Source organism: Vulpes vulpes, chromosome 2 (genome assembly GCF_048418805.1).
Source record: "Vulpes vulpes isolate BD-2025 chromosome 2, VulVul3, whole genome shotgun sequence".
Taxonomy (NCBI): domain Eukaryota; kingdom Metazoa; phylum Chordata; class Mammalia; order Carnivora; family Canidae; genus Vulpes; species Vulpes vulpes.
The window spans coordinates 134,849,367-134,874,390 of NC_132781.1; the positions used below are offsets into that span (position 1 = coordinate 134,849,367).

General features: G+C 32.4%; 1 protein-coding gene across 1 annotated transcript in view; it reads right to left on the reverse strand.

The window, feature by feature from the left end:
• ADAMTS6 (ADAM metallopeptidase with thrombospondin type 1 motif 6) overlaps nt 1–25,024 on the reverse strand; it is a 289,076-nt gene that overhangs the window by 106,258 nt on the left and 157,794 nt on the right. Inside the window, exons 10-11 of the mRNA XM_026019499.2 lie at nt 21,091–21,237; nt 12,725–12,866 (exon numbers count right to left, since the gene is read on the reverse strand). Of these exons, the coding sequence (XP_025875284.1) occupies nt 12,725–12,866; nt 21,091–21,237 (289 nt within the window). The remainder of the gene's footprint in view (nt 1–12,724; nt 12,867–21,090; nt 21,238–25,024) is intronic.

The window sequence follows — 25,024 nt, forward strand, 5'->3', positions numbered from 1 at the left end:
AAATGTTGGATCCTAGAACATAGATGATATATTTACAGAGGTATATGCATAGGTATATCAGTTGCCAAATAAGCATCCTAAGTTAGGTCCCAAGTTTTTCACTAACAAGTTAAATGCATTCTGAAATTTTTTGGCTCCTAGGGAATTTGTATAACCACCATCATATTAGATGGATTAATATTCCTACATAAAATAAATAACATAGAGTATAGTTAGTGAGACAGATTGATGATTTTTGACTACCCGCCAGCTTAGCTCTAGAAAAACATAGTTCTCTTTCAGATACTCCTAATTTTTTACAGGAGAAATTAAGATTTATTAAGATTATTTTATAACTTCTATGAACTAATAAACCATTGCCTATGTTAGGGAGATTCCTTTCTCTAACCATACTCTCTAGGAGAAATTTTGGTCTCCGTGCTTGCTCTAGAGTTTAAGGAAGGTGAGGGAAGTTATCAACAGTCTTCACTAAGGGAAATTTCTGTTACATGACACTGAAAATTGGAAATGGACTCTCTCATTTCATGGGCTCAACTTGTAACCAATTGGGAGGATTGCCTGGATAAAACAAAACATTATTTCCCATTCATTCAAGAATACTTCTTGAGCGTCTGCTATTCACCAGGCATTATATTATGAAAAAATAACACTATCAAAGAATTTATAGAAACCAGGGAGAAAGTATGGTACAATCAGACATAGACTGGTACTGCTCTATGGAGTTTTTAATATTTGGCAACAAATTTAGAAGAGTGATATCAATGTGATTAGATTTTTTTCATGAAACTAAAATTTTTAATTTTAACAGACTCTTGTTATTTATTACTTTTTACTTTTTAGGTGTCACAAAAGACTGTATGGTTCTTTTTTTACTTTTTAGGTGTCACAAAAGACTGTACAGTTCCTTAGGGCAGAGTGTGTGTGTGTTAATGGCAGTCTTGACAAAATGTTTCTACTTGGCAAAATTAAAAGTTTGCATCCCTGAATCGGTTTGCTAATTTTCAGAGAGAAATTTTTCTGCCTACAAAAACCTAAAAGCTTCTGAATCACTCACTGCCCAAAACTTGATAATCAGTGTTTTTTTTTTTTAACATATCTATACGTTGATCAACTCTTTCTTATGTTCCAACACTATCTTCTGAATTCAATTTCTTTCTTCTTGACATGCATCCTTCCAGAGTGAATTTAGCAAGAGATTCTGGGATTTTTTAAGATTGATTGATTGATTGATTGATTGATTGATTTTAGAGAGATAGAGGAGGGGGAAGGGACAGAAGGAGAGGGAGACAGAGAATCTCAAGCAGACTCCCTGTTGAGCACACAGCCTGATGTGGGGCTCAATCTCACAACCTAAGATCATGAGCTGAGCCAAAATCAAGAGCTGGACATTTAACCGAATGGGACTCAAGTGCCCCAAAGGACTGTTGTTCTTCATTTTTTAAAATTTATTTTACCCTCATTTTAAAAATATTTTAATTGAATATGGAATTCTAGGCTAGCATTTGTCTTATCTTAGCATTTGAAGGTACTAAGTTCATTGTTATCTGGACTCCATACATGGAGGCTAACTGAGAAGTAATTTATCAGTCTAATCACTATTTCTTTGTGATGAAGTTTAGCTGCTTTCAAAAGTTTGTCTTAGCTATACTGCAGTAGCTAGGTGTCCTTTTATTTATCTACTTGGGGCTCATGCTTTGAATTTACATCTTTCTTTAATTCTAAAAAATTATTAGTTATATAATATATAATTATAGCTATATATTTGTGATGTATATATCACAAATATAATATAATATATATTATATATATTAATATATTATATTTTATAGTCAGAAAACTGCACTGTCAAATATATTATATTACTATAATATTATATATTAAGTTATATGTAATATACATTGTAATATAATATCACAAATATTATATATATTTATATCTAATTATATATATAATTATAGTTCATTCTTCCAGAACTTCTATTCAACTTATATTGGATATTGTCATTCTAACCACCATGTCTATTAAGTCCTTTTCATATTTACCATTTATTCTTCCAATGGGGTGCTAATCTTTCTGCTTATTCACATCATGATGGATTGCTTCCTAATGTCTGTTATTTTCTTTTCAAGCTTATCTTCAGGGAACACTGTTTTTTGATGGAGCATCCTGTGCTTCATGAGTTGCTGAAGCTTTGGGCATTTGTTTCTATCATATACCCTAAGGTTTGACTCATTTTTTTTGTTTCACTGGTTTTCGTGTTGATTTATTTGGTCAGCACCATGTATGGAGACCATACAAAGTCATACTCTGTTCTTATGTGAGGCACAAGCCTAAAGCTTCAATTTCTCATGTGAGCTATTTTTTCCCCATCCAAAGCATAGGATAGACACTTAGTTGTCATTTCCGTTTAGCTATTCCTTCACAGTAGAAATGACCCTTACCTCATACCCAGGCTGATGTCCCCTATTCTAATGCAGAAAACCTCAGCTTACCAGCTTGCCATTTGTTTTCTGGGGTTTGTTTTTTATTTTTAAAGATTTTATTTATTTATTCATGAAAGACAGAGAGAGGGAGGCAAAGACACAGGCAGAGGGAGAAGCAGGCTCCATGCAGGGAGACCAATATGGGACCTGATCCCAGGACTCCAGCCAGGATCATGCCCCGGGCCAAAGGCAGGCACTAAACCGCTGAGCCACCCAGGGATCCTGACCAGCTTGCCATTTGAACTTCAACTCCTCTCTGTTTCTGCCATGACCCTACCTTCCTTTTCTCCTTCTGATACACACAAGCTTTCTGTTGAAATGTAATAAATGCATTCTGTGAAAACCCCTGCATTGTGTAAAACTACTTATGAAGAAAACACAATTTATGAGGAAAATAGGGTTGGGGCAGACCAATGAAAACTTAGGTAATTTTATAGCCAGAAAACGTTGCACTGTCAAATCTTTGCATTTGATACCAGCATCCTAGTTGATCCTTTGTAGCCTTGAACCTGTAGCTTGTGATGCTTTCTCCTTAGAGACGTAAGTCTTTGAGGATATTTGCCTCCCATAGAGGTCATTTTCATAAAAATTAAAAAATTGGATTCAAGGCATAGCTTCTTTATCAGTCATTTTTAAAAAATAACACAAAGGATATATTATAGATTCTTCATTTGCCTTCATGATTTTAATAGATTATTTAAAGCTTTTGATAATGGAGTCACTAAGTAATCTACTATGTCTAATAAAGACCCTTCTTTGGATTTGCTGGGTTTTTTCTATGAGACTTTCAATAATACCATTGATCTTTTCTTTGTGAGAAAGCTTACCTGCGCATCACATCATTATGTAATAGGAAACAATCATATATGGACAAATAAGACTTATGCGTAACACTGGCATCATTCTACAGTGTGTCAATGTGTCAATACTCCTTAAAAGTATTCCATGGTCTTCCAAGAGACAAGACTTTTAAAATATTGCTACTTATTTAAAATTTTAATACCAACTCCCAGACTTCTAGTCTATTTGAATTTTCAAATGAATGACACTGTTTGCAAATATTAACAACAATAAAAAATAGCAAATACAAAGAATAATAAAAATACATATAAAGGTTGTAGTTTTAAAGTAATTATTATAAAGTAAAATAATGTACCTGATATTTAGAAAACAATTTTGTAAAATACTGAACTAGGTCTTTGTTGATCAGAATAGAATAACTGATTATTTTACACTCAAAAACTCTTTCAAAATAATAAGAGAAATTTAAATTATCTTTTCTACTGTTTTTATAACTATGTGTTTTCATAACTATAGCTCTTAAAAGATACTAAAAATACAAAGGAGAGCCCTTTAATTTACCTGTGAAAATTAAAATTAGCAGTTTACACAATGGGGAAAGAGATATCATAAAATTACCAAACCATTTTATAATGACTTTGTCAATAAGAAAGTAAAACAGTATACAAAGAGAAAATGGCCTCTTTGTTGCTAGATGATTTTTTTTAAATTTTTAAACAAATATAAGGATCATAGAAGAAACATATACACATTTTCTGCCCTTGAGAAACCCTAAATCCTATGCCATCTTGGGTCTTTAGTTCTGAATATGAAACATTTTCTTTGTCCTCATTACCCTATCAGTAAGTAACATCTCTCAACAGCTGTTTGCAATAAAGGATCCTGACGGCCAAAGGGGAGAGTAGAGCCTGAAGAGGTCAAAAAGGAGCATCAATGATTAGAAAGGTTACTTATCATGGTATCACACAAAGGAAAATTGAAAACCAACATATGGTGACCCCGTGGCCTGGCTCCAGGTGTTTAGTAGCCATCTGAAGAAAGAGAATAATGTACCCTTATTTCAGCTTTCAATAGGTTAATCCTGTTGTGTGGATAATTTAAATATAAGAGATCCTAGAAAGACATGTATTTTTGTTATATATATGCATACAAATATATATATACACACACACACATATATTTAACAAAGAACTAATCTAGAAATGCAAGTTAAATAATTATCAATTTGAAGAGGTTAAAAAAATGATTAAAAAGTTTTGAAAAATATCTCTAAGAAGCAAATCCAAAGCAAAACAAGTGATCTTTAAGAATACAAGTAAAAAAAAAAAAAAAAAAAAAAAAAAGAATACAAGTAATTATGGAACTAAAATTTTGGGTTGAAATTTAAGGGAAAATAAAAACAAAATCAATTTCTTATTAAACATATGCCTAATAAGCATATGTGTTTGGACTCCAAAAGAATATTGAAGTGCTAAAATAATACCATGAATATTATTTCCATATCAAACCACACTGTGGAATATTTACACCACCTTAAAATCTGCAAGGAAAGTGGTTCTACAATCACCCTCAGTGCAACATTCCAACATTTAATAACTTGAAATTCTTCCTACTGCCTCATCTACAATCTCCCAGCTGTAAAAATTAAGACAACTGTGGGTTTTTTGTTCTTGCTAGGGAAGGAGAACAATTTGTTACCAGCTATCAAACTATAATAAATGTTCCAAAGTCTGAAGACAGTTTTAAGGCCAACATTTAGCCTCCTTTTTATAGGCTACTCAAACTCTATTTCTTTAAACTTCCCTTATATGTACTTCTAAGTATTTCACTATCACCCTTTCCCAAGCTATCTGCATCTCTTAAAAAAAATTGGTAGGTAGCCAACAATTCCCTAAAAAGACTCATAAAGTCTCTTTATTAGAATGATTCTCAAGTAGAAAGCAATAGTGACTTGAATCTTAACTAATTGGTGGTGATAAAATAATAAACAAAAGGGAGTAAGCATGAAAACATTAAAAACTTGAGTCTGAGAGACAAAATATGTCAGACTTTATTAAGTACTCTCCAGAAGGAGGATACCCTGATTAGACAATTCAACTATCTTATCTTCAGCAGATTACTTTGCCTACAAATAGCTATATTTCAGGCAGATATAGCTTGATAGTATTCTTATTATAGTTATTAGTTAACATATTAATAAAAATAATTTATACCATCCTATATCTTAATTCTATGCTTACCAAATAAACTTTTGATAATTAATTGGCCTACTGAGTAGATTTCCTGAGGTGAGAAAATGTGTACACTTGAGGAGAGTTGACTAAATATCAACTGTACTTTGTTACTACAAATTAATAAACCCAGTTTTGTATATAAACATATATATTCTTTGTGATCTTCCATTTCTAATATTAGATCCTAAAAATCTGCCATCATTTAAAGTGTGGAACAAAAAAGGCATACTTAACCACTTTTAGATTATTTTCTCATTAATCCTTAATATAACTAAAATACAGTGTATGACCCAAACACATTTCCCCTGGAAAGATTTAAAACTAATGAGAAGGCTTAAAATTCCCAAAGTTGTGTCATATTTTCTCTTTGTATGTTCTGTATCCACCACAATACCCATGATTCTGCAAACTTCACATCAAAATTATTGAATTTCTATACACAAACAGTTTCATATTAATCTCAGAGTTATGGTGTAGTACCTTCCAGTATGAAAAGCAAGGGCATTGCTACAAGGGAGTATCAACCGTGACAGAGCTGCTTTAAGTACTCTGTGTAGAATGTGTTGGGAGAGGAATAGAAAAGAAGAGGGAAGAGGACATAGACCATTTTATATTAAGTCTTTGACTTTCTAATACGGTTTCCCTAGATCACAGAATTACATTTGTTTAGTAAGACACAATATGTCTTAGAAATCCTGTGATTTTCTGCACATCAATATCCTTCCTGGTCTCATTCATTGAAACACCTTCAATAATTACCCATTGCTCTTAAGATAAAAACCTAGAATTTTTAACACAGCCTATTAAGGTGCATACAGATTTGACCCCTAGCCTCTTTTTCTATCTCATTTATATGGTACTTGCTTTGAGTGCTACAGCAACACTAGCCTCTGGCAGCTCTTCAAATACACAAAAAAGCCACAGAGGTCTTCTCCCCACTATCTCTTCACCAAATAATTCTTCTCACTCATTTATTCAGCAAATATTTTGAGCTCATATTATAAGGCAGGCATCATGTAAACAGTCATGAATAAGGCAGGTGGGATTCCTACTCTTATGGACCTTATGTTCTATTATAATTGATCAGTTCACTCTTCCAACAAATATTTACTGAGCACCTATCATGAGCCAGGCTCTGTTCTATGTGTTAGGGAAATTAACAGGGAATGAAACTGGTAAAATCTCTGTGCCCAGGAAAAATCTAGTGGGAAAAGCAGACAAAAACAAGATGAATTAACAAAATATATAGTATGTTTAAAAATATTAAACGTTAAGGAGAGAAATAAAGAAAGGAAAATGACAGGAAGTGCACTTGTGCATGTGTATGTGCACGTGTGCACACACAGATTTAGATAAAATTGCTAGGGGAAGCCTTACCTAGAAGATGACATTTAAATAATTATGAGTAATCCAATAGAATGATTATGGCTTGAAATGACTGCTATTTCAAGCATAATGTGAAAGAGAAAAACTGGGAGAAGGCTTTGTCTGTAGATTGACTGGACAGAGGTCTGTCTGAAGAGAAAATGCATTAGAGCTGAGACTGAAGGATGTGAATGAGCTTAGAATATCTTCAAATGCTCCCCAAATACAGATGACTTATATTCTCCTACAGCACTACCAGCATATCAACTATAGAGGAACGGTATCATGGATGACATAATTTATAGAAGAAAGGGAAATCCTTACTGAACGTTTGCCATGTGCCAGGTAAAGGTAAAACACTTTGCATGCTTAATGTACCTTTTGCCATCTGAAGTTTACAAGAACAAGTTGGCTGCTGTTCACTGGAAACAATGCCCAAGTAAAATCTATCAATAATTCAAGGTCATAGTAATAATGATAATAATAATAATAGGATAGTAATGAGCAGAATGTTATTTAAAATACTCTGTTTTGGGGCAACTCAGGTGGCTCAGCGGTTTAGCACCACCTTCAGTCCAGGGCCTGATCCTGGAGACCCGGGACCGAGTTCCGCATCGGGCTCCCTCCATGGAGCCTGCTTCTTCCTCTGCCTGTGTCTCTCTCTCTCTCTCTCTCTCTCTCTCTCTCCAAACGCTTGATTAAGGTATAACTGACACACAAAAAACTTCACACAATTAATGCATACAATTTGAGGAATTTGGAGATAAGTATACATCCATGAAACCGTCATCACAAACTATGCCCTGAACATATCCATCACCTCCAAAGGCTTCCTCCCGTCCTCTGTATTATTTTGTGTATGTGTCATAAGAAAACTTAACATAAGTTCTACCCTCTTTGGAAATTTTTAAGTATACAATTTATTATTGTTTACTGTAGGTACTATGCTGTACCCCAGATATCTATTCATCTTATATAGATACTTATATAGATACTTATTCATCTGATAACTGAACTTTGTATCCTTCAACAAATTACCTCCTCATTTTTTATTTTCCCTAGCCCCTGGCAACCACCATTTTACTCTCTGCTTCTATAAGTTTGACTATTTCAGATTCTGCACATATGTGGCATCATTTAGTATTTGTTCTCCCTTATTTGCCTTATTTCACTTAACAGATACTTCGTTGTCACAAAAGTCAGGATCTCCACCTCCGAAGGCCTGGATAATATTCCATTGTACGTTCTTACATTTTCTTTATCCATTTGTTGTCAATGGACATTTAAGTTGCTTCCATGTCTCAACTATCGTGAATTATGTTGCAATGCATTTGAGAATACACATATCTCTTTGAGATGCTGATTCCACAGCTCAGCTACCATGAATATATCTTTTTGACATGCTGATTTTAGTTCTTTTAGGTATACATCCAGAAGTGGGACTACTGGATCATATGGTAGTTTTATTTATTTTTTTTTTGAGAAACTTCCACACTGTTTTCCACAGTGGCTGTACCAGTTTACATTTCCACCATCAGTGCACAAGTGTTCCCCTTTCTCCACATTTTTGTCAATATTTGTTTTCTTTTGTATTTGCGTTTATTTATTTATTTTTATTATAAATATCCTAAGAGGTGTGAAGTAATAGTTCATCATGGTTATGATTTGCATTTTCCTGATGATTAGTGACGTTGAGCACCTTTTAACATACCTATGGGCCATTTATAGGACTTCTTTTTTTTTTTAAAGATTTATTTATTTATCCATGATAGACATAGAGAGAGAGAGAAAGAGAGAGAGAGGCAGAGACACAGGCAGAGGGAGAAGCAGGCTCCATGCCGGGAGCCTGACATGGGACTCAATCCCGGGACTCCAGGTTCATGCCCTGGGCCAAAGGCAGGCGCTAAACCGCTGAGCCACCCAGCGATCCCCTAAAGGTCTTCTTTTAAGAAATGTCTATTTAGTTCTTTGTCCATTTTTTAATTGGGTTATTTGGTTTTTTGTTTTGTTTTGTTTCTTCTTTTTTTTTTTTTTTTGCTACTGAGTTGTAGGAGTTCCTTATATATTTTGGACAGAAATCCTTTATCAGATACACAATTTGCAGTATTTTCTTCTATTCCATAAGTTGCCTTTTCATCATTGCCAAAATCAAGAAGTTTTTCCCTATGTTTTTTTCCAGGAGTTTTATGGTTTTGAGTCTTACATTAAAGTCCTTAATTCATTTTGAATTCATTTTTGTGTATGGTGTACAATAAGGGTCCAGCTTCATTCTTCTGCCTGTGGCTGTCCAATTTTTCAATACCATTTATTGAAGGGACTATCATTTCCCCATTGTATATTTGACCAAGGGGCCTTGGTCAAAGATCCATTGGTCATATATGCATGGCTCTATGTCTAGTCTCTCTTCTGTCCTATTGGTCTATTATGTTTATTTTTATGCCAGGATCATACTATTTTGATTACTGCAGCTTTTTAAATCAGGAAGTATAATGCTGCCAGCTTTGGTCTTCTTGCTCAAAATTACTTTGGCTATTCAGGGTCTTTAATGGTTCTCTGTGAATTTTCACCCTTCTTTTTTTCTTTTCTTCTATTTCTGTTAAAAAGTGTCATGAGGGCAACACCAATTGACAATTACCAGTAAATTATGTATTGGATATTGCTGACCTATACTGATCCATTAAATATATATGAAAACAATGTTTAGGATATGATTTACAGTGACAGAATAAAGAAATGTGGAGTTATGTTTGAGACTGAGTCTTGAATTAATCTGTGCTTTTTTTTAGAGAGCAAAGATCACCCACATCCCTTAAAATATATGGGCTCATTAGTGAGTTCCTTCCAAAGTTTAAGCTTATTATTATTATAAAATGTTCTTGTTAATCTACTTTTGATAATTCCTTTCTGCTAAAGAGACAAATTGAAATGGAAGAAGAGTGAGACAACAGATCCTATAGAACTTTACAGGGAGCAATTTTCCTCTAAATAGGCAAAAAACCCACATTTTTAAGACTAACTGATACTGTTTTATTTGCAGTGCAATTTAATCAACACATCATAAGCACCCTTAGTATTTGATGATACAGCTAGTAGACTTTTTAGATGATCTAGTAGGATCTTATTTTGTATGCTGCTCATCTGTACTTATACCTTGCCTTGAAGGTCCTAACTATTTACATACGATAAAAAAATATAAAACTCAAACCCAGCACTCAGGGTTTCACCACCTGAGAATTTATAACCCTGAAAATAAGTTTAGGAAAGCTCTCTAGATCCCCTCTCTCTCAAAAAATACTGGAATAAGATGGGGAGGTGTTTTGTTTTATTTTGTTTTTAAGAAGATATTTAGAAATAGACATTTGATGAACATTGATAAAAAGTATCTCCTGAAATAGAATATAAGTTATCTTTATCTTAATAGAAAATGGAAGTAAAGTAGACCTTTTAAATTTTTGTTTTTAGGGAAGCCCGGGTGGCTCAGCGGTTTAGCGTTGCCTTCAGCCCAGGGCATGATCCTGGAGACCCGGGATCAGGCTCCCTGCATGGAGCCTGCTTCTCCCTCTGCCTGTGTCTCTGTGCCTCTCTCTCTCTCTCTCTCTCTCTTTCATTATATATATATATATATATATAATGAATAAATAAATAAAAAATCTTAAAATTTTTTTTTTGTCTTTACCCTGGGGTAGGTAAATCACATTCTGTATTTTAGTTTCACCACCTACAAACTATTAATAGATAATTACAATTTTTATCAAATTACGAAAAGGTAGCATAAGCATTTTCATAAAGTACATGAGTCTAAGAAAACCATTTTGCTGCAAATCAAAGTGAAAAGATTAATGATAAAATATGTAAAATCGTATAAGATTGTAAGATGCTAATGCCTTTCCTCAAGTTTTCCAAATTTTATTTTATATCTATTATAAAAGTTTTTGGAAACATAACACATAAAGATAATATAAAAGGGAGCACCTGGGTGGCTCAGCTGATTAAATGTCTGACTATGGCTCAGGTCATGATCTCAGGATCCTGGGATTGAGCCCTGTGTCCGGCTCCCTGATCAGCAGGGAGTCTGCTTGTTCTTCTTCCTCTGTCCCTCCCCCTGCTCTTGCTCTCTCTATCTCTCAAATAAATACATAAGATCTTAAAAAAAAAAAAAAGCTAAATATAAGGAACATAAACTGAAAATGTCCAATTTTGCAATTACTTATCTTCACTTCAAATCCACTAGTTTAAAATAAATGAAATATACAGGTAGAGAGGATGATCAGGTGAAAATTTGTATTAATTATTGAAGAAAGAAAAAAATGTATCCATAGGTCCTGCAAAACTGATAATATAAATTATCTAATATAAAAATACATAAGTGCAGTTAAAACTCAATTTCCAATAAAAAAAAACTAAAATTAGATAAACTATTTCACTTCTTAATAAAGAAATGAGATCATAGATAAGAATAATAGAAAATCTGTAATCTCATTTGGTCATGAATTTCAACCTACTAAACTACAAGTATCTAAAAAGACCATGATTGAAATCTGACCGTTTTCTGTAGGAAAAAACAACCTAAGAAACAAAAAACCTAAAATCATACAGAAATAATAACAGGAGACTCTGTACAGAGAGACAAGAAAGACCAAAGTCTTATTCTAGGCTTTAGATATTTAGATAGTTGCACAAAATCTTTAAATCTGGTGCACAAAATATGCTGTCAAAGCCCACCAAGAATAAGAATATACTTGTCACCCAAGGGATATTTTAAAAAATCATTTTCTTTTGTACTGAACCCAAGGGGAATAATTAGTACAGAATAATGTATATATTATTTAGTATTTTCTACCTTAAAACTTAATTCCTTTTTTGTTATTATTTTTAAAAAGAGATTTAAACAGTATTTGCATAAAAATAGAAACTAAGCTGTTAAACTTATGCTTTATTTTTTTAATTTATTTTTTATTGGTGTTCAATTTGCCAACATATAGAATAACACCCAGGGCTCATCCCATCAAGTGCCCCCCTCAGTGGCCATCACCCAGTCACCCCCACCCCCCGCCCAAACTTATGCTTTAAACCTGAATTTTTCTTACAACTTGCCATTTAAAAATCCTCTTCTTTCATTCAGCATGTTTACACTGTGTACCTTCTATGAATATGTCTCTATACTAAACATTGATATTTTTCTCAATAAAACTTATTATTTCTAGATATAATATTATTTATTTGATTTTAATTTATACTTTCTAGTACTGAGTCATTTCAGGTTGCTCCATCCACTGCCTACTGTTTTAGGCAGACATGAAGAGTCAATTATGAAACCTACATTTTTTTCCACAGTAATTTTCCTTGTTTTTCTATTTGGGTTAATGTCATCTTGTCCCCACTCAGTTGTTGTGTTAGAATGTGGGCAGTGAGTGAAGCAACTTGAAATGACTCAGTACTAAAAAGTATAAATTAAAATAAAGGCTCCTAGCCAATGTGAAAATTCTCTTAAACCCAATTATTAAAGTACCAAAAAAGGCTGGGAGGGGGAAGTTTTCAAAACCATAACATTTCAAAAGACAAACTAAAGTTGGCATCATAAGCTAGGACTTAAAAAAGAAATAAATCATAAATTATTAAAATTCTACCTGTATCCTTCACAAGATGTTTGAAACCTAAGATTACTCAAATATTTAGAAATAGATAAACAATTTATATCAGAAAAAAAGCAGTGTGCCAAAAGCCATACTTGAATTAATGATGTTATCAGTGGTAAACTACACTCAGTTAAAATCTAACTTAATATTTGTGTCATGAAAGAACACATGTAAGTGACTAAACATAAGGATTAAGACTTCTTACCCCATATTTACATTGGCGGGATGTTGCTCCATATTGGAAACGGCATTGCTCATCAGCATCATACACCTGACCTGGGGCCACAGCTGGATAAAGAAAGTCACGCTTGGGAGGCTCATTATCAAGGCAAGTACCACGGCCTGAACTGTTCAACATAAAGGATCAAAGGAAATTAGGTACACTATGGACTATTTCCATCACAATTATGAAACCATGTGTCGAACTCTTTGTTTTAATAACTTGATGCATGAAAAGCAATACATTCTACCAACAAATACTCACATAGCAGAATAGAATAACTTTACTGAAATGTGAAAAAGAGCCCCAGTAGTTTTTTCCAGCACCAAGACACAATAAAAGCATCTCAGACAACAATCTCAAAATGTCATGTTGGCCTTAAAATACTGATTTAAACTAATTTCTCAAGGAATCAAAATAGAATTTCATATTACTCTAAGCTTCTTGTTTGTTTTCCATGAAAATACAACCACATCTGGTAGTAGAATTCAAAACATAAAATGTGGAAAATTAAAAAAAAAAACAAAGCAAAACAAAAAAAACAGCCACTATGGTTGTCATTCTTAAAGACCTAATCTATATACTCCTCTAACTTGGGCAAAACAATAGATGCTGTAGTAAGACATGTCCAAAGGTTCTAGAAGTATTTCAATAATAAATGGGCAGAATGACAGATGAGGCCAAGATCCAAAGTTCTCTCAAGTATATTAGAAGTGTTTAGTCTCTCAAAAATTTCATATTTCATCTAGGGTCATCAGAGTTGGAAAAGAGAATGTTCTCCTCTCTGCAAATTTCTGCTTTCAAAGTATGCTCGCACTCAAACATAATATTTTAATTCAGTGGAACAAATAACATAAAGATCGCCAAAATCCAGACGGAATACCTTAGTTTAAGGAGCTTTATACTTTGCTAAAGATAATTGTTCATTTTTTTAGTCAGTGTGCATAAAATAGGACAGATGCTTTTTTACTTTCATTTCACATGTGAGTAACTTAGAATTTTTAAAGAATTCCTATGCCAACATTTAAAAATTTTTTCCAACATTCCTGTCAATTGTGCCAGCACTTGTGTTTTTTTTTCCAAATCTTTTCCATCCACTTTGCCAAAGGAAAATAATTTCACAAGTAGAAGTTCCTCAACTATTATTTAGGACAGTACAAATTTTCATTTATAGATAAGTTAAGAAAGAGCCATGTATAATAACGAGTTTCATATTCACTTACTATTTTATCATACTTCTTAAAATGTAAAAGTTAATTTGCTATATTAAAATGTGTATTTGCACAGGAGCAAATTAATACCTTTTAAAAATTGAACCATACGACTCACAAGGTGATAGATTCAGAAACCCACGGGCAGAACACTGTCTTCTTTGCACCCTTTCCTTTCCTTTATGCCCCTCTTGATTGGTTTTTCATCAATAAAAATATTTGGATAAAAATAATAAATGTTGCACTAATATAGATGGGTTTATTATTGGTTATTATAATCATTTCACTTGTCACTCTTCAAGGTATTTAACAGAAAATAACTTATTTTCACCCTGCTGTCCAGTTTTCATGAAAGAATGCTTTTACTTCCTATTTATTGAACTTTGAGAAATTGACATGCAGTGTAATAAGAGAAATTATTTCTAGATGAATTTTTAAAATAGCAAGCTCCTTTTATTATGTAAAGTATCTTTAATCTATATAGATATGCATATTCAAATTTCTATATTAAGATTAATGATAAAGCAGTGAAATGTGAAAAGTATACTGAAAGAAGACAATTTTGATAAAATGCGATATGCATGAAATAAATCAATTAGCAGTTTAAGCCCATAATTTTTCTTCTAAAATATCAGTTTCAGTTCCATCTACAACAAAATTACAAAAGTCTTTATGAAAGGGTTGAAATATGTAAAAAAAAAATCAAGTCAAGTAATAGTATAAATTAATGGGAAAAGTTTAACTACTGAAGGATTTAAGTACAGGGTTCCATTGGTAAAAATATTTGCCGATAGCATAACAAAGCAACTATACAATAAATTCACCTAAGGAGCACTAACTCAAAAATCTATTAAAAATTATTATATATAATTACTTGTAGATATAGAAAATTAACTTAAAAACCTAGAGAAAATACTATACGGACCCCCCAAAAGACTTTGGGAATAGATACCCTGCGGAAAAAAATTTTTTTGATAGCAAACTGAAATTTGGCTCAACCCAGAAGGAAGCAAGAATAATTCATTTGTCTAAAGTTCTTGTTCCAAGGTATTAGTGGTGTTCTAACCATGGTTCATGTTCTTTTAAAAATACCAAATTAGACAACCATTGGAAAGGCCTCCAGACAATAAAGAAGGCATGCGCTGTGGTCACCTGTGGACAGTCTTTTAATAAAGTTTACTCCATAAGTGGATTTTTGTTTCAGTTTTTTAGAAGTATTTACTGCTTTGTATTAATGTGGTCTAATTAAATATCTAGACAAGTCTTATTCTTTTCTTTATATTTTTGCAGAAGAATAAAATACTGTATAAAATAAAATATAAACAAAAACATATAGATCTTTATCAAAACGAACGTGTATTTAGAAATAAGGCATCAACAAAGGCCTTTTTAAATGGGTTTGGCCATACTATCATACGAACCACTAATGGCATGTCATGTGTCTTATTTTTATCGGTTCTGGGAAAGCAAGGGTAGGGATTATCTTCAAGATTGATTTAAATTGTTCCTACATTTTGGGTAGAAAATGTAGTATACATTTTTTTTACTAACCATATTTGATATATATACCTTAAAACCTGGGTTAAACTATTTGGGGTGGGGGGTAGTTTTCATATTTTAATTCTTAACTGGAGGCTAAGTGACAAAAATATTTTTTGCATAGTGTTACTAAAATGTGCTATTTTCCTAAAACTTTCAAGTAAGTTAAACCTCCTGATAATGATTACTTTAATTAATTCTTAGAAAATAATATTTCTGGATATTACCATGCTTCTGAGTCATCAATTGCCATTATGAAATATCACAGATATAAGTATAGAAGGTAGAGGATATGAATCAGAGAGATGTATATTTAACCCTGGAAGTCTATTTTTTCCTCTTATAAAATTCCCAGGAGCTTAACCCTAATTACACCCCTCACTTTCTCTAGAAGAACTAACATTCTGACTTTTAAAATAATTATTTCCATGATTTTCTTAGTAATTATTCATCTCTCAATTATTAATCTGCCTATTTTTGAACTACATAAAAGGAGTCATGCTATAGATTTTTATTTGTGATTTTATACTTTGGTTCAATATTATGTTCATTGATATCATTCTTTAATATTCCATTTAAGACTATGGCATAATTATTTATCCATTCTTCTATTAATAAGCATTTACATTATTCCTAATTTCTGAAAATTGTCAAGTATGCTGATATGAACATTTTTGTACAGGTCTCCAGGCACAAATGTTTTTTTCCTTTCTCAAAAATATTAGATGAGTTATTTTCTTACATTTTGTAATTGAGTCTATTTAACAAAATGGAGATTAGGAGTAACTGTTATTAAATCTGGGGTTCTAGTTAGTTGATATAACCATACAATTCTTATGATGCTAAATCTAGTATTATTTATGCTACTCTTATCAAAATAATAAGAGTAGTATAAATCTACTTGAATTTTCTCATGATACGGCACTTTTAAGCACAGATGGTCTGTGTTTTGGTCATATGTAAATTTTTCCACTAAGAAAACATAAACCTCATTCGTTAATAAATAAATTAAATGAAAAGCACTATCATTTTCCATCTATGAGATACTATTATAACTTATTGTTATTAAGCACTGATATATTGGTCCTGAGCAAAACCATATACATAAAAACTAGAACTCTGAGAATTTCTCTAGCAACATACATTTCACTACTAAAAGCCCAATTTTTGTTAATATCTACAGCAATAAAGATAATAATACACCCTACTTTTGTTTATGCATCTAAGACAAGACAGAAAAAAGAATGTGTATTAGCTTGAGAACATGCTTTTTTCCTAGATTATGAAATTCTTAGTAAATCAAAGTACATTTACATTTCCAGAAATCTTTGCAGCATGATAGCAAAATCATATTTTATGTAGTCTACCTCTAATTTAGAGAACTCTGATTTACATAGTTTGAAAATTAGCCTTGAAATGGGAACATGAGCCAGAGTTGAGTCTTCAGCTAAAATTTACAGATCCCTATATAAAATATGTACCCTTGGCTTTGTTTCCAGAACATGTGAGCACATTCTCCTAATTGCAAATTTAGATTTATTTTTTACTTAAACAATTATACTATATAGACCTTCAGCCTACAACACAGTGGGACAATCTAAAAAATAAATTTTTCTATGTAATCCTATATATATCTTAACAGTCTTTTAACAACAACAACAAAAAGTTAACATTTAATGCCAACTCCTATTTTTACCACAAAATAGTGCTCATACACTTAAACAAAAATGAATTAGATTGTATTATCCATGGCAAGTCAAGTGTCTTACCTACTATGTCATTGTAAACTGCTTTATCAATCTTCATAAAACAAATAATAACTACATTCTAAAAGTCCGACTGTAAGTAAGACCTTTCTTACTTAAAAGTAAGACCTTTCTCTCTTGCCATCTATAGGATTAGGATGCTTGAATATAACTGAATTTGAGGCTTCCAACAAACAAACACTGTACTACAAATGACTTACTTGGTTATGCTCTTCTCCATATGTAATTATGACTTAATCAAAGATTTTTATGGGTTAAGGTGAAGTCCCCAAAATATGCCTAATAAATGGAAAGAGGAGAAACCTGTTTTGCTGTTTCTTGGGCTCCATATAAAAAGAGGTCCCATCTATGAAATTGTTTTCCATTTAAAATTATTGATACTGACCTTCAAAGGTAATTGGTATAGAGGAAATATGAGTGTCTTAGTCATCCTGTTCATCTTATATCACTTTCCCTGTAGCTCTTTCTTTCTAGTTCACCTTCGACCATAATATTGCCTTTCTTTTATTCAGCTTCCATCCTTTCTGTGAAAATGGCTAGTCTGTATTTAATTTGGAGCTGTAGGAAATTTTGCTATGGATCTCTGACAGTTCAAACAATTTAACAGACTTTAATTTAAATAGAGCAAGAATTGATTCACAGAGGCTCCGGAATTTTTGAAAACTATATGAAATTACTCTGTACTACCACTAAGTGGTGGAAAATGTATGAAAAACTGGCCTAAACTACTGGCTGCCTTCCACTGCCTGGTAAATTAGCCCATAGTCATCAATGAGTGTGAGCCATAATACCAGGTTCATCTTTCTCTATTTTCTAAATAAATAAGTAAATAAGTCCCGCAGGCAGATAGGAAGGACACTACCTGCAAAGCCGTCGTCGAAAACATCAGAAGCTGGCATAACACGTCCATTTTAACGGAAATGGGTTCTTTATTATTTAATCAGGACGGCTTCTGGGCGATTCATGAACCACTTATTGAATCACCGAGTTTAAGAAATCTGAAAAAAAATATTGGGAGTTGGTAAACACCATCTCCTGATTGATCAGTAGCACCTAGTGTTTCAGAAAGACATGAGAGACTTTTACTCTATTGGCACTTAAAGGCCATGGAATTGTTTTCAGTTGAACATAGTGAATAGTGATTCTCTATAAATCATAGAAAGCTCATTGTTGAAATCCACCATCATCTTGGGCCTATACAGTCACTAAGTAAAGAAAGGTATGCATTTTGTTGGCTGGGCTACAGTTCCTAAACAATTCATCTTTCAAGATTTCTTTTTCTTGAGAAGAGAAACTAAAATAAAATGTTATGAGTTTTTTTGAGCCAACTATAAAACATAAATGTAACCTCAATTCCTGATCAAAACATCACTGGATTTTTAAAAATATCACACATAGCTGTTAAAGCAATTAAGCCAACTGCATTAATAAAAAGGAACAAAGAAATTCAAGAAAGTTACTATTATGTCTTTGTGCTCCAGTGAACTGACCTTTTTAAAGGGCCCTGTGTTTAAAAAAAAAAAAAAAAAAAAAAAACCTTATTGCTTGGTCAGATTATAATCAGAGTTGTTGAGTTTATTATCAAGAAAGGAAAAAAAAGACAACTTTCCCCAAATTTCTACCCTTTGTCTTTAATATCTATTTTTTTACTAATGGATTTAACTTTGTGAGCATTTCCATGAGGATGTACAACAGAAATATTTTTATAAAATACAGGATAAATAAGCCTTTTAAAACCCTGTCAACACTAATCATGCTTACATACAAAATGCAAAGAGGCAATAAGGCTTAAATAATGCTTTGTGGATTAATTCTTTTAATTAATTCAATGGAACACTTTATTGCAACTAGTAATAATTTTACATCTCTCACCAGATCTGTGGTGATTTCTTTATAGTATTTTATTAGTAATTTAGGAATTCCCTTTCAGAGTATTTTAACAGCCTTAATATAGTTTCATCAAGGCAAGGTCTGGCAAGAGATCAAAACTGGTCTTTGTTAGGTATACAGAGATGGTCCTAGCAAATAGGCTGTACAAAATAAACAGGATAGGGGAGAAAGAAACTTGGTACTTGCAAAAAAACAAAACAAAACAAAACAAAACAAAACAAAGCAAAACAAAACAAAAAAACACCAGGAGAGAAGCCTTCAAAAATGCACAGGATTACTAAGCATGTTATACAGTTTGTCTTTCTGGTGATAGACACTAAGATTCCATTATAAAAACATGAGCCAAGTCAAAGGAGAAATTCCAGATCTGGCTTGATTTCTGGGGAAAGCAGATCCTCAACAATGCTTAAAATTTAGGTAATATGATCTCATTAAAAACATCTTGGAAAATGATAATACTAGTGCTTTGTGTGAAAAACTACCAAAAGATGTCAAACAAATGCTCTGTGGTCTATCTTTACAGCCTTCAACCCAGTTTAGGCACTAGGCAAGTACAGTATTATAATTACCTGTTACTAACATTAAAAATTTTAGATTATAGCATAATTATTCAGAGAAACTACCTTCTAATATGTATTCCCAATTCCTTCTATTTCATTATTACATTAATTAATTCAAAAAAGCCAATTTTAAGCATTTATCTTTTGATCTCTGATGAAATCATTGTGCTAGGTAATTTAAAATCTCATTTGGGGTTTTAAAAAATTCATAATTTTAAGTTTTCAGAAGTTTCAGCGATTAGCAGATATGAATCAAAACTTTAATAAATAATATTACCTTACATAACCTATCTGAATTTTTAAGATTTTAGACCACAGTAATATAAATGTGAATTTTGAAGAAAGACAGTTTTTAAAAAGAATTTGTTGTTCACGTGTCCCATTTACTGTCCCAAATACAGTAAGAGTCATAATAACACGTGTTGTTCACGTGTGCTTTTTCTATGATTCAACTTTTCACAGAGCATTTAATCTCTCCTTCCAAAGAAAACAATGGCTCAAAACAGTTAAAAGTAATGATAGAACAATAAGGCTTAAAGCCTTCATATTATTTAAAATAACATATACCATTTAATGAATGTTTACTGTTTCATATACATTATAACATTGTACATAATTATATATGTAACAACCTCATGATGTGTGTATTATTACCTAATTCATTTAACAAGTGAGGTCACTGAAGATTATGAAAGGTTAAGTAACATGCCCATGGTAACACAGTTAGAAAGTGAGACCTAAGTCTATGAGCTTCTAAAGTCCAATCCTAAAGTCCTATGCAGGTAAGATGTGAAAGGAAATCGGCTTTCATAAACAGTTATACCTCAGCTAATTTATTTATTTCACACTTAAATAACCAGACTCTCAAATATACATTAAAAGATCAGCAAAGAAGTTCTCAAACTGCAGAAAAGATGAGTCACAAAATAAATTTTCAATGACAAATTTTCATTTTCTCATTTTCATTTCCTAGGTGTTTGGTTTTTTGTTGTTGTTGTTTGTTACTATTAGATACTTCAGCATTCCTGAGAAATTCAGTTTTTTCAACAACAAAATGAAATAGATAATCACCGAATTAATGTTCGGCCTATGCTCTATTAAACTGTGTAAATCTAAATTCTTTCTGACATTGTTTCCCATTTATTTCTGACACTCACATCATCAACTCCACTTATAGCCTTGCTCCAATTTCTCTAATCTACCAAGTTCTGTTGGAGTATGAAGGAAAAAATTTGCCACAATGATATATTAAAATATTTTGGGAACAGCCTGAAATATCACCCTATAAAAGTTACTCATTATGCAGTACGAAGCACTACATATTAGGCTTCTACCAATGGCTTACTTCTGGAGCAATTCATCATCACTCTCCAGAGATTACTTACTCTAGAAAGCTGGTGATATAGTCTCGACTGCAGGCAGACCAGGAAAAAGGATTGGTATTTGCAGTAATGTGAGCTGCCATAAGTTTTGCTGCTTCATGACCTTTCGTCCCACAAGAATTTCCAATTCCATCATGGTTCATACCAAAACTGTTTTAACAAGGAAGAAACATAAGAAATATAAAAGAAAGAAATAAAATAAATAAAACAAATGAACCCCCAATATGTCCTTTATTTCCTTATTTGATCATTTATTAGCCGTATCAACATATATCTTCTATCAAGATCCTTAAGGAAATACAGGATTAAAGAGACTACAGGACAATTCTATGATAGAATTTATTTTTAAATCTCTTTAATTGATCGTATACTTTCAAATGTTAACTTAAATGATACAATCTTTCCTTGAGCAGAAAGGGAATATATATTAATTTTCACTTTATAGGTACGAAAAACTGCGATTTAGCAAAGATAAATGACCTATCAAAGATCATAAAGTTAGGGGACCCCTGGGTGGCGCAGCGGTTTGGCGCCTGCCTTTGGCCCAGGGCGCGATCCTGGAGACCCGGGATCGAATCCCACATCAGGCTCCCGGTGCATGGAGCCTGCTTCTCCCTCTGCCTGTGTCTCTGCCTCTCTGTCTCTCTCTCTCTGTGACTATCATAAATAAATAAAAGTTTAAAAAAAAAAAAAAAAAGATCATAAAGTTAGTAAGTGTTAGTAGAACCTGCCTTTCTACATCCTAGAGTTCATGCTACCTCACTATGCTGAATCTAAAAGAGAATTATAAAAAGATAATTATAGTCTGTTGAGTTCTAGGTTAAATCTCAAATGAAAAAATCATTTGTCTTATCATATAAAGGAGAATTAAATACATATGCAATTTATGTTTGTATGTGTATGTGTGTGTTTTCAAAACACCTTTTGAAAAATCTTGATACATTTAGGATTATGATTATAGAGTTTTTCTTTACGTCGGTTTCCCTTTTTGTTCAAAGCTTGTCTTTGCCATCCCCCCAGCCTCCGTGTCCTATAGCTATGCTTAGTGCTATTATCAATGTGATATAAAAACAATATCGATTATAAATCATAAACTTTAGTCTCTCTTCACAGGTAACCAAAAGCTACGCTTAGTGAAAAAATAAAGTTACGTGTCCATAGAGACATCTAATAAGTGTACTATGATATGTGTTCAAAGAAATAAGAATTTTGTGTGACAAGAGTATAAAATAGATGAAGATAATTGCTGGAGAAAAAATTGGAAAGGTAGCTGAGAACAGAGAATTACGATAAGTGAAAGTAAATATTAATACTTTTGGCAGGATACAAACACTGAAGATTTGTGAGTAAGAGCAACTTAAGATTTCAGAGAAGGAGAATGTTAGAATTGTATCTGTATTTTAGACAGGTCATTATAATCATTCTATGGTGGAGACCCTGGAGTGGGAAGAGAATGGAGGCATGGAAAGCAGGTAGAAGATAATTACCAAATGACAAATGGTGTAGGTCTGAATGGGGCACTGGATAGAGAAGTGGGATTAGATCTGAGACGTGTTTAGGAAGCTGAAAGGATTGGTTTTCATAAATACAGTAAGAGTCATAATAAAGTCATATCATATGTGGGACAAGGAAAAGAAACTAGTAATTCACATGGAGGAACTAACATAAGCAAAGGAAGAGAAATACAGAAGAGTATATATCCAGAGCCTTAAATTAAAACACCAAATGACCTTCCATGAACACCAGTATTTAGTTTTCTTGTTTGACCCCAACACACTGGAATCAGTCTCTTTGAATGATCTTCTAGGAACATGATGGTAGAGTTTACAGTTTACAGAATTAGATATAATTATGTCAAAACAATCAGCCATGGAGTTACATAAAAAGCTCCTTAATGTAAATTTATAATTCAATAAACAATATTGTATACTTCTCTCAAAGGCTGATGCTATCATGTGAATACTACTATGATTCTTTTCAAATGATGATAGCTTTAAAAAATTATTTCCTTTTAGCAGCAGCCTTATTATATATTCCTGAGTCAAATGAAGATGGGTATAGGAAACACAGAAGACTTTAAGAAAATAATTTTCAAGATCTTCAGCTTCCTTATGTACTATCTTCTAAGAAAAAAAGCAAAGCTTCTCCATTTTATATCTTATTTCTCCCACCTTATAAAAGAAAAACTTATCCTTTACCTATCTGTAATTTTACGTTAATTAGTTCACTGCTTTGTGGTCTAAAAACATGGGTGTCAAGAGATACTTAGAAGCATTTCGTACCAATGTTGAAAAAGAGAATTATTTTAATGACTGAATAGCATGTAATTTCTAGTTTTCATCAAGTTTAGAAGAGGATATAATCAAATGAACAGTTGATGAGTTTTTTAAAAAAATTTTTGATGCTATACATATATGTTTTGCTGATCAAAAATTGACTAACAATGATTGTAATGTAATGAATATATAATCCAGGGAAAATTTTTTCCTTTATTATCAAAGGAATTTTTATAAATGTAATCACAATGTATACATTTTTGTGATAGTGATATAATTAAAATACTTTTAAGTATAAAAATATATCTTAGAATATACATCAGGATAGTATTCTGGTTGAGAAAGAAGGAGCAGATGTATTGAGTTAAAGGAGGGAAAAAATGATGTAAATTTTGACTACAAAACAAGAGCCTTTTTTTTAATACATATTTTAAGTATATAATGAAAGTTACCAAAATACTATGGCATTTAGATTCAACTGATATATTTAAAAGATGCATATAAAATTTTATTTTTTTGCATGCTAATATTTACAGTACTTCAGAAATTTTATCCTTTGCAATTAAAAGATAAATATTGTGTAATTTATAACAACATGGATGGACCTAGAAGATATTAGCCTAAGTGAAATAATTCAGACTGAGAAAGACAAAACTCGTTTGATTTCACTCATATGTGAAAAAAACAAATGAATAGACAAAAGCAGAATCAGACCTATAAATATACAGAACAAAATGATGCCAGAGGGGTAGGGATATGGGCAAAACAAGTGAAGAGAGTGGGAAATACGGGCTTCCAGTTACAGAATGAATAAATCATAGGAACAAAAGTCACAGCATAGGGAATACTAAAAGTCATATTGTAATAGCGTTATATGGTGTCAGATGGTAGCTATGCTTGTGGTGAGCATTGCATAATGTAAAAACCTGTCAAATTACTATGTTGTACACCTGAAACTAATGTAACATTGTATGTCAACTACACTTGAATATTTTTTTAAAAAAATTCATGAATTTAAGTATATGAAGGTGAAAACATTACAAGTTCTATTTCTACCAACAATCTTTAGGTGTCAGATGCAGATAGTTATCTTAAAGGACTTAGATTTCAGTTGTCTAGGAGAATGTATACTTTTGTAGCTTGTATTTCACATATAAGAAATTCCAGCAATGGCCTGACCAATGTTAAAGAGTTCACTTATGGTGATGGGAGTTTACAACTGCTATTCATGACATCAACTTCAAAAGATCCCTCTAATAGGCTGATCAGGCTGGAGTAGTTAACACACACACATATAAATATTTAAAGATAGGTTTCCTTAATCAGTCAGTCAAGAAAGAAAATACCATATGACTTCACTCATTTATGGAATTTAAGAGACAAAACAGATGAACAGAGGGGAAAGGGGAAAAAAGAGAAAGAGGGAGAGAAAAAAACTCTTGACTACAGAGAATAAACTTGAGCATTGATTGGGGGAGGTGGACAGGGGATGGGCTAGAAGGGTGATGGGGATTAAGAAGGGCACTTGTGATGAGCACTGGGTGTCAGACGTACGTGATGAATTACTAAATTCTACAGCTGAAACCAATTTTACCGTCTATGTCAACTAACTAGAATCTGAATAAAAACTTGAAATTAAAAAAAATAAGGTAAAATAAAGA